Source organism: Solanum lycopersicum, chromosome 2 (genome assembly GCF_036512215.1).
Source record: "Solanum lycopersicum chromosome 2, SLM_r2.1".
NCBI classification, from domain to species: Eukaryota; Viridiplantae; Streptophyta; class Magnoliopsida; order Solanales; family Solanaceae; genus Solanum; species Solanum lycopersicum.
The window spans coordinates 41,721,407-41,732,186 of record NC_090801.1 but is presented as its reverse complement, the minus strand read 5'-3'; the positions used below and the strand labels follow the sequence as shown (position 1 = coordinate 41,732,186).

At 36.2% G+C, this 10,780-nt stretch overlaps 2 protein-coding genes across 3 annotated transcripts; one reads left to right on the top strand and one right to left on the bottom strand.

Annotated features, from left to right (window-relative positions):
* Positions 1-1,563: 1,563 nt before the first annotated feature.
* Positions 1,564-7,954, bottom strand: LOC101245411 (G-type lectin S-receptor-like serine/threonine-protein kinase At4g27290). 2 transcript variants are annotated; one of them, XM_069293291.1, is made up of 8 exons: positions 7,670-7,954; positions 5,888-6,948; positions 5,561-5,698; positions 5,290-5,447; positions 2,730-2,940; positions 2,375-2,612; positions 2,146-2,296; positions 1,564-2,065 (listed from the first exon to the last, which is right to left on the bottom strand). In XM_069293291.1, the coding sequence occupies exons 2-8, from the start codon at positions 6,801-6,803 to the stop codon at positions 1,751-1,753; spliced, it is 2,127 nt and encodes a 708-aa protein (XP_069149392.1). In that variant the 5' UTR covers positions 6,804-6,948; positions 7,670-7,954; the 3' UTR covers positions 1,564-1,750. The 2 variants fall into 2 exon arrangements, with proteins under 2 accessions (XP_069149392.1, XP_069149393.1); XM_069293292.1 differs by having other exon boundaries at positions 7,662-7,924.
* Positions 7,955-8,541: 587 nt separating this feature from the next.
* LOC138342035 (putative disease resistance protein RGA3) lies at positions 8,542-10,201 on the top strand. Its single transcript, XM_069294217.1, has 4 exons — positions 8,542-8,823; positions 8,916-9,112; positions 9,225-9,723; positions 9,944-10,201. The coding sequence occupies exons 1-4, from the start codon at positions 8,542-8,544 to the stop codon at positions 10,199-10,201; spliced, it is 1,236 nt and encodes a 411-aa protein (XP_069150318.1).
* Positions 10,202-10,780: the final 579 nt, after the last annotated feature.

Below are 10,780 nucleotides of genomic sequence, written 5' to 3'. Positions count from 1 at the left end.
ATGACCCTCACGTCGAAATAAGTATCATATAAATTTTCCATCAAGTTTATGCAAATGGGAAGGAATCACTGAATTATATAGGTAGCGGATAACTCTATCTACTAAGGCATAGATAGATGCAAAGAAATTAAAGTGCTTTTGCTTTTGCTTATATTTGAATTCAACCTCATGGTTATCAACCCTCTTCATTGTCCACTAGGCGACAACATTTTATACAAATATGCTCAGGATTTGAATTCTTTGGTTGGTCTTCAAGATTCTTCCTCTGTAGATACTCATTTGAAATTGGATGTGAAGTATCGTAGTGAGGAAGGCGATATTCTTCTTGATCCAACTATGTTTCGACAATTAGCTGGGAGTCTAAATTACCTTAATATTACTCGGCCTGATATCTCTTTTGCCGTTCAACAAGTTAGTCAATTTATGCAAGCTCCCCCTTATCTCCACTTGGTGGTTGTTCATCACATCATTCGCTATCTTCTTGGGACATCTACTCGCGGATTTTTCTTTCCAAGTGGTTCTTTTATTCGTCTTAATGCTTTTAGTGATTTTTTCTAGGAGGGATGTCCTGATACTCGACGTTCAGTTACTGGTTGGTACATGTTTCTTGGAGAGTCATTGATATCTTGGAAGGGTAAAAAGCAAGATCATATGTCAAAATCTTCAACGGAGGATGAATATCGATCCATGTCTACTACTACTTGCTCTGAGGTTGTACGGCTTCGTGGATTACTTACTGATATTGGATTTACTCAATCTCATCCCACTCCTCTCCATGTTGATAATACAATTAGTGCTATTCAGTTTGCTACTAATCCAGTTTTTTATAAGAGGACCAAACACATTGAAGTAGATTGTCATTATATACGAGAAGTTGTAGATATATGAGTCATTGCTCTTTGACATGTGTCCAGTGCTCTTCAAATAGCTGATGCGTTTACAAAATCCATGAGTTTCTAGTAGGCAAATTGATGCTTCTTGATCGACCAACATCAATTTGAGGGGGGGGGGGGGGGGGGGGTGTTAGCATGATGGACATCTAAATGATTGTATATATTATTGTAATTAGATAGTGATATATATTAGCATGATCATATAGATTTGTTGTAGAATCAAAGGAATAAATATTGTGATAGAATAGAGGATTCGGAGCGATAGTAAAACATATTTAAGGGGATTGAATAGCAGATTTGTAGTTATAGAATAGTTGATCTTTATGGACTGGAATGACAGATCTTTAGGGATGTGTAATCTTTATACTCTCTATATAATTGAAATACTCTCACTTTGAGAGGCATTTAGCAAAAAAAATGACACTTTCTTTTTCGATTAGGTACTAATATTAGAAGGCCAAGAGCTAGAACTAATTTGATGCACAAATTTCATATTTCCGACAAGTTTATGAGAGAAGCTTAAAGGAAAATATACAGATCTTTATTGTTTGACCAATTTTCTTAATATTTGTGTGAAGCGGAACACGGGAGTACATTGCTATTGGATGTTATTTCCACAATAAGAAGTTTCTTATATTAGAAGATACTCTTTTACCTTTATGATGCATAATTTGATAAAATCGCTCTTATTTTAAGACATCAAAACACTTAACTTCCCTATGTCGTTAATGGAGCTAGAATTCAGGATTACTCATAGTAATGCATCAAATTAAGTGTCTACTAATCATGTTGAACAACTACTAGTTATTCAGCTATATGACAGGAACAATTAAGCAATGTATCCTAAAATTTATCTCCTATCTTGCATCCAATTGTGTGATGCTTAATTCATTGATAGAAGTTTCACCATGCTTGCTAGATGAAGTGTCTGCTTCGGTGGCTGTGGATTGGCTTCTTCCATTGAAAAATCCGGGCTCTTTCGGCAAGGGTAGTGCAACATCACTACCCAACATGAGCACAACTGACGCCATACTCGGCCTATCTTCTGGACATTGCTGCACACATAATAGACCTACATGGGCTGATCTTTCAACTTCATACTGATTGCATGACTGCCTTAGTTGTTCATCTATTACTTCCATAACCCTGCTTTCTTTGAAGAGGATATAGACCTGAATATTTGATATTATTCAGTTAGATGTTATAAGTTTTATATTACTTAACATATAAGATAGACTAGAAGTGCACCTACATGTCCTAGAAGATTATGGTTATGGTCTGGATGGAAGAACCCTCTATTTCTCTTCCTGCTTAAAATCTCCAATACTAGAACTCCAAAGCTAAATACATCTGATTTCACTGAAAATTTTCCTTCTTCTGCATACTCCGGAGACATGTAGCCACTGTAGGATAAGTCAGATAAACAAAATAAGTAGATTTTTAATATACTGCAAATAGTTCATTGGTTTAAAGATTATTACTATGTCCCAACAACTCTTTTTGTCATGGCTCCAGTCTCATTTCCTCCGAAACTTCTTGCCATGCCAAAATCAGATATCTTCGGGTTCATATCAGTGTCTAGCAAAACATTGCTAGGCTTAAGATCTCTGTGTATTATCCTCAATCTAGAGTCTTGGTGTAGATAGAGAAGTCCGCGAGCAATTCCATTAATAATATGGAAGCACTTAGGCCAATCAAGCAGTGACCTCCTATCTGTATCTGCAAAAATCCAGAGCTTATAATAGGATCATTTCAAATATCTGATGATTTAACAATTTCGAGATATGATTAATGAAAATCCAAGTGCGTTAAGAGTTGAGAGAAGTGATAACCAACCAAAAAGGAACCAATCCAAGCTATTGTTAGGCATGTACTCATAAACCAACATTTTTTCTCCTGCTTGTAAACAACAACCAAGAAGCTTCACAAGATTCCGATGTTGGAGTTTAGCAATGAAGATAACCTCATTCTTGAACTCATCCGTTCCCTGGGCTGAATATCTTGAAAGTCTCTTTACAGCAATTTCTTGTCCATCTTTGAGTACACCCTAGGTTTTCAAAGATAATTTAGTTGAATGAGATTCTCCAGAATATTTGACTGACAAATAATAAACTAGAGCTTGACATTGTTGTTTAGTTAAAATAGGAAAATGACAGATAATTTTTCTGAGCAGACTTGTATTTTCTTTTTAAAGGCACAGATGATTCTCGATGGCTGAACACAGGTTCTCCCATAAGTTGAGAGCCTTTAACTAAGCTTTCATCTTGATGATCCCAATGTGATAGTTCTCTCCGGTAAAAGTTGGAGGACTTATCGTTGATTTATTTTCAGGAGCCATGAATTTTTCCAGCAATCAAATTCAAGAAAACATAGCAAGTAGATGATCGAAACAAAGAAATTTTTATTCAAATCCCTTAGGAAATAGGCTCAGATGCCATATTAAGAAGAAAAGGAAGATGAAATGAAGATAGGAAAGGTTGAAGTTTTTCTTTGAGTTCTATATTTCACTCTAGCTGTTCCATTACATAAGGTCAATATATAAATAAAATGTGAGAATTACAAGCATACGATAAGTAAATATTCCACACCAGACTATGCACACACCACTCATTTTTAAATCAAAATACTTATCTACTACAAAATATCTACAATTTAAGAGTTTCTAGAGAAATCTTACTTTACTAACAGCTAAATCATCTGGCTCCTGATAGTCTGCTTTTGGTTCAAACTGTTTACACTAACAATGAGCCAACTTTCTATGAAGAGGCAGCGTTGCTCCTTGCTTGACAAGCAGCAATGAAAGTTGTCTCCCTGCCAGTGGAAAGGAGGCTGTAGGCTGTAAATGGGTATATAAAATGAGACATGAGGCAGATGGGTGTATTGAGAGGTTTAATGACAGGCTGGTTGTCAAAGGTTATACTCAACAAGAAGGATTAATTACAAAAAATTTCTCACTAGTTGTTCAGATGACTACTATCAGAGCCTTATTTCTCTATTTGATGAAAATAATGGATTTCTCCATGGGTATTTATTTACATGTAGAAGTCTACATGGAAGCTAAACAAGTTACTCTATGGTCTCATACAAGCAAGTAGGCCGTGGTATTGCAAACTAGCTAATGCATTATGTTCCAGAGGACAGAGGGTACACTCACTCTCTGTAAAATTACTCCTTGTTCTACATAAAACACTTTTCCGCAATGTATATTTCTGTGTATGTAGATGATGTTATCATCACAGGAACTGACTCAGGAGATATTGCGTAGCTTAAGGATTACCGACATGGCAGGTTACACTATATTTTGGGTTTGGAAGTTCTATACTGAATGGATGGAGTCTTTATCTCACAAAGGAAGTTCGGTGGTGACTTGAAGGAGTATGATTGTCTTAGTTTTGGCATCTTCACTTCTCTTGATCTCTACCGTAAAACGAAAAGATAAGGAATGTCCAGCAATATCATATCTTTCCTTTTGTAGAAAGTTAATAGGGAAGTTAAATTTCTTGACAAACACTAAGCTTGAAATTGCCTATAATGTCCAATATCAAAGCCAGTTCATGCAAAATCCAAGGGAACCCCACCCACAAGCAGCTTTCATTTGCTCAGGTATCTCAAGACATATGCTACACTTGGCATTTTCTTTCAAATGATCCTGACTGCACCATAATTGGTTACTGTGATTCAGATAGGGCCACATGTCCCGACTCTAGGAGATCAATCAGTGGTTACCTTTTATTTCTAGGAAACAGACCTATAATATGGAAATCCTTGAAGCAAGAAACAATTTCCATATCATCAGCAGAATCTGAACACTAATCCCTCAAAAAACTGGTTGGAGAAATTACTTGGTTGTGCAGGTTGTTCAGAGAGTTAGATGGATCTTTTCCTCAGCCTGCTTCAATCTTCTGTGACAGTCAGTATGCCATACATATAGCAAGAAATCCTGTATCCCGTGAATTGACAGAATACATTAAGGTTGACTGTCACTTGGCAAACATTCTGCTGTACTCACCAAGTGGCTTGAGAACCTCACCTCCAACCTAAGGGGGATATTAGAATATATATTTGTAATTACAATTACAGATAGAGGTATTGAGATATATATATTTGTAATTATAATTATTCTAAGCAGTAGTTAGTTTGTTAAATATTAGGTAGTTAGATGCCTACCTTAGATGTTGCTTAGCTATCAATTTGAAGTCACTTAATATAGGTTGGATATTTTTTTCATGCTATGTATATATGCTTTGGATATTCGGAAAATGGAATCAGTTGAGTATTCCACCAAAATATCTGTATCTCTTCTTGAAAGTCGCCATTACATTGCTCAGTTTCCATGGCTTCTGATCTTATTAGTTTGTTTGGATGATACAGAAAAAGTTTCTGTTCACATTGTTACCTTGTAAACAGGTCCAAAACCACCCTCTCCAAGCTTGTTGCTCAGCGAAAAGTTATTGGTAGCATGAGATATAGTTTCAAAATCAAACAACGGTAAATCTAGCTCTTCATCTTTGCTTTCGTTAGTGGAGAACGTTTCAGAGCTTTTTGTTCCTCTTCCTGTTAAAATAAGGACATAATTAGATGTGAAGAGAAAAATTCTGATATTTACCAAATGTGACTCCAGAAAAAAGGTACCACTAATTCAAAAGGAGCAAAAACCTGTAGTTTACCTTTGCTAAAATGTTGCTGATTCTGATCCTTCTTCTTGCGCCATACGTACAAGATTAAGCATAGAGCTAAGAGCAGACCTAATGCTGCCACGGGCAAGCTGATACTCAATATCTTTACTTTTTCTGTACTGGAGTTACCTGAGGATCAAATTAAATAAACTCATCAAGTTTCATAAGAAGGAAACCTGTTTTGTTTCGTTTTGTTTAATGTAGAGAAACCTCAACTTGCTCATTCCATGACATTTAATTTGGGCTAGAATAATGCTCAAAATCTAATGTAGCATTCTTAACTACCTTACATGAAAAGGTGAAGAAACAGATTTGTACCTAACTCGGAAGCGTCCAACTTTACATAGATATCTTGCCCACTAGCACCAAACTCTCTGATGTCCATCAGCTCATTAAACCAAAGCAAGCAGCCTTCATTTGTCCCTGTTATGTCTGGATTTGCATAAGCCATACATGAGCAGTTTCTCAAGCACAATTCCTCGCATGCATTTAGAGTCACTCCTCGACGGTACCAAGCAAAACGAGTGTCTGGAATCTTGATGCCTGGATATTTCAAGAATTTTACTTCCTTTTGGCAATTCAATGATGTCTTTCTAGCACAACCTTTTGACCAATTTCCCCTTTCCCATTCTCTTGGATCCTTCGGTTCAAATTTATCCGGACATCTGCAGATTGGAGAGTTGCCACTGTTGCACAAACCATATGCCTGACACTGGCCATAAATGTCACAGTTATCAGCTGGTACACTAACATACTCATCCCAATTCTGAGTTTGATTATTCCATATTGAGAGTTGTAGAACCCCACTTACTTGCATCACTACTCTTGCAAGGATAGACCTGTCCGTTAACTGATACATAAAGGAAACTTTCTCTGGATCAGATACATATGTATAATTATAATCAGGACTTGGTAGCTGAGATGGCGAATTAGAAAAGCCTCGACCATTCCACGGTCCAGACCTATAGCGTTCAATGGAACCGTTCATGACAAATGGTTGTGGGAAACCACGAAGATCAATTACCCAACTAAACTCACCCTCGGAGGGGTTATTTCTGCTCTTCCACGACCTGAGGAAACCACGAAAACCAGTCTTCAGATCAATCCCAAGAATCATTCCAGGTAGAGAGGTGTCAGTGGGATAGTCAAAACTCTGCCACAGATAATTCTCAGTTGAATCATTTCTAACAACAAGATTGCCTGAATCAAGAAGTTGTGCTATTGGATTTTCCATATGTCTAGTGGAATTGGATGACCAAATGACTCTGCCAGAACCATTCACAAGAGTAAGAATCCCTTGTCTGGTTAAATTTAGCGCGCTTGATGTATCATTGAGTGGAGTTTCTCTATTAGCAACCCATACCACTGTGTGAGATTAACTGCAAATATGTTACTTTTTTTTTCTTTAATATCAATTTTTAATTGATAAATTTATGTCCAACTAACTTTTCCTTAATGAATTAATGTAATCACGACTCATTTTTGAATTCCCATAATCAAACACATTTTCAGTTAATGAAATCATTATTATATGTAGAAAATAATCTAGTCAATAGTTGACTAATAAGTCAAAATGAAAAATACAATTAATCCCTCAATTAATATTAGCCATTTTTATCCCTATATAAGAAGCCATCATCTGCTCATTTTCATCATTCAGTCTAATTTCATTTTATTCTTATTGCTTCATGATGGCTAATTTCCCCTTCTTTGTATTTGTTGGTATGTTAGTATTGACATATCTTCAAATAATAGGTATTTTCTCATCATCTCATTAGCTTTTTTTTCATAAATATTTTATAAAATTATTATATTTGTTATTGTTATTTGTTTTTGATCTAGTGTAAGTCCACTTTAGCAAACTTCGGCTGCGATTCTCAGTTTGACTATAGGTTTTCCTCTACAGCCGATCTTCCTCAACAAATTCAGGTTTTTTCTCTCAAAAAAGTGGGCTTATTGAATATCATATTGGTTTGGCTTTGTTCACTTTCATTTTATTAGCAGTAATGTTTTTGGCTGTCTTGTAGCTCTTTGTGAGCAGGTCTATGTACTTTTTTTTTATGGGTAAGGTTTTGACATCCTCCCCCTTAACCCCCCAACTTTATTGAATAATATTCCTAAGTACCTTTTCCCTGATGTCCCAGGTGAGAAAAATTCTAACTTAAACTTGGCACCAGATGAAATAATGGTACTTCCATCTGTTAGAGGTTGATTTAGAGGTATGGTATCGAGAGCAGTGGACAGAATCCATATAGATGAGAAGAAGAAAAGTATGTTTATGGCTTTCATTGTTATCTTAGCAGATGGAGTTTGTTTTTTCTTACAGATGATGGTCATGGAGATGTTTAGAAGCATGATTAGTCAATTTGTTGTGTGGACTTTGACAACAAATGATAGGTTCATCAATCTTATTAACATAGTTCGCGTGGAAATTAATCATGTTCACATCTCTTTTTATCTTAATAATTTATATATAACTATGAATTAAATCAACTATTGATACTCTTTAAAACACTTCTCTACTTGATGAAGTTATTTAAAAATACTGTTCTACTTGATTAAATATTTTAAAAACATCCTCTTGTGCTACATGTCATCCATCCAAGTATATATGTGGAACTTTCTATTGATTTGGCATGCACATAAATAAATATACATATATATATAGATATTATCTATTGATTTTCTAAGTAAACACAAATGGTAAATTATATCTCTTAATTTTTAAAATTAGACAAATATTGTTACACAATCATTTTTAGTATAGCGGACAACTATTGTTGGACGGAGGGAATATGTTTTTTAATAAGAGAATAAAATATGATAGTGGGTGGCTATTAGGAAAATGAGGCCCGGATCATCTGGCGGCTCTATGTGTTGACTAAAGACTCTTTTAAGTCTTTGTTGATACTGCATGTTCTTCCACAAGACAATTTTTGGTTGCTCTGCTGCAAATAACACTATCTGAAAAAATGGCAGAAGTCCTGCTAAGTGCTTCAGTAGAGGTTTTACTTCAAAAGTTGCTTTTGCTTGCAACAAGTGGTACTAGCCATTTGTGGGGTTCCAAGAAAGAACTGAAAAAGCTCAGGAGATGTTTAGCTATGGCTAGAGCAGTGTTACGTGATGCTGAGAGGCAACAAAGAAAGGACCAAGCACTAAAGCTTTGGCTGAAGAAACTTGAAGACTTAGCTTATGATGCTGACAATTTGTTGGATGAGCTCAATTACACAACACTAAAGAAAAGTGAGTGGAAGGTATGTTTTCTTTTATCACTACCAATCCACTTTCTTGTAAAATGAGGGCCAAAATCAAGGAGATCATTGTGAACCTGAAAATGATTAATGAGGAAGCCAATGACTTTGCTATCCCAAGGGGAGTTGGGAATGGAATTGATCATATCAACCATAAGGAGACTGACTGTTTCAATGGTGATTCCAATATTGTTGGAAGGGAGGATGATGTTTCAAGAATGGTTGAATCCCTAATTTGTCAGACCAACCAAGTAGTTTCAGTTTTCCCTATAGTAGGGCATGGGTGGGCTAGGTAAAACTACATTGGCTCGGTTGATATACAACGATGAACAAATAGTTAGATATTTTGATGAGAGAATATGGGTCTGTGTATCTGAGATTTTTGATGCGAACAAAATTATTAGACTGGTTTTAGAATCATTAACACAGAGAAGTATTGATGTGCAAAGTAGGACCGCTTTACTTCAAATCCTTCACAAGGAACTAGGTGGTACAAAACACTTGCTCCTTCTCGATGATGTTTGGAATGAAAAGCTTGAGGAGTGGGATGATTTTAAAAGGTCCTTAGTTGGCATTAATGCAACAAAGGGAAATGCCATTATTGTGACCAATCGAAGTGAACGAGTGGCATCCACAGTAGCAACACATCATCTTCATTTTTTGGAGAAATTATCAGCAGATGACTGTTGGTCTGTGTTCAAAGAAAGAGCATTTCCAGAAGGTGATGTGCCCATGGAATTGGTAACAATTGGTAAGCAAATTGTGCACAAGTGTAGTGGTTTGCCTTTATCATCTAACTTGCTTGAAGGAATGTTGCATCTCACGAAAGAAACCAGTGAGTGGTCAGCAGTTTTGAGAAATGGCCTCTGGAACTTAAACGGGGATGAAAATGCAGTCTTGCAAGTGCTGAAGCTGAGTTTTGATCATTTGCCATAAAAATCTGTCAAGAAGTGTTTCGCCTATTGTTCAATTTTCAGTCTGGATCATGACATTGAAAAGGATCAAGTGGTACAATTATGGATGGCTGAAGGATTTCTCCAACTGAGTCAAGGAGATCATTTTGAAAATGGAAAGCTTGGGAAATGAGTTTTTCAACATTTTGTTGCAAAATTCCCTATTGCAGGATGTGAAAAGAGATGACTATGGTAACATTACCGATTGTAAGATGCACAGCCTTGTTCATGCTCTTGCTCAATCAATTTCGAGATATGAAGGATTTAATGTAGGGTGCAGTACAGAAGATGGGCATCCACATGTTCGGTATCTTTCAATGAAGTCCTTAAGGGAATCAATGCCTTCAGTTGTCAAGGAAAAAGCAAGATCGTTACGCACCTTGTTTTTAGCAGAGAATGTTTCTGGGAGCATGTTATCAAACTTTTAGTATTTGCGTGTATTAAGTTTCCATGGTGTTGACGTTGCTGAGGTACCGTCATCAATCAACAAGCTAATACATTTACGATATCTTGATATATCAGGCACCAAAATTCAAGCTTTAGCAGATTCACTTTGCATGCTTTTTAATCTACAGACTTTAATATTAAATGGATGTGACTTTCTTGAGCGTATTCCGAGTCAGTTGAGCAAGTTGAAAAACTTGAGACACCTACACTATTATTCATTCGATGCAACTTGTCTAATGCCATTCAATATGGGACAATTAACTTGTCTGCAAACATTGCAATTATTCAATGTTGGTTATGATGATGGTCAACAAATTGGTGAGATTGGATTTTTGAAGGAACTTGGAGGGGAACTTGAAATAAGAAATCTTGAGAAAGTAAATAACCAGCAGATCTGTGTAGAAAGGAAAATATTTATAAGTTAATATTTCAATGGAGCAGTGGGAGGCAAGGCACGGTCAATGATGATTCTGTCTTGGGAGGCCTTGAACCTCATCCGAATTTGAAAAGCTTGACAGTACAGAACTTAATGGATGACAAGTTACCCACATGGATTATGA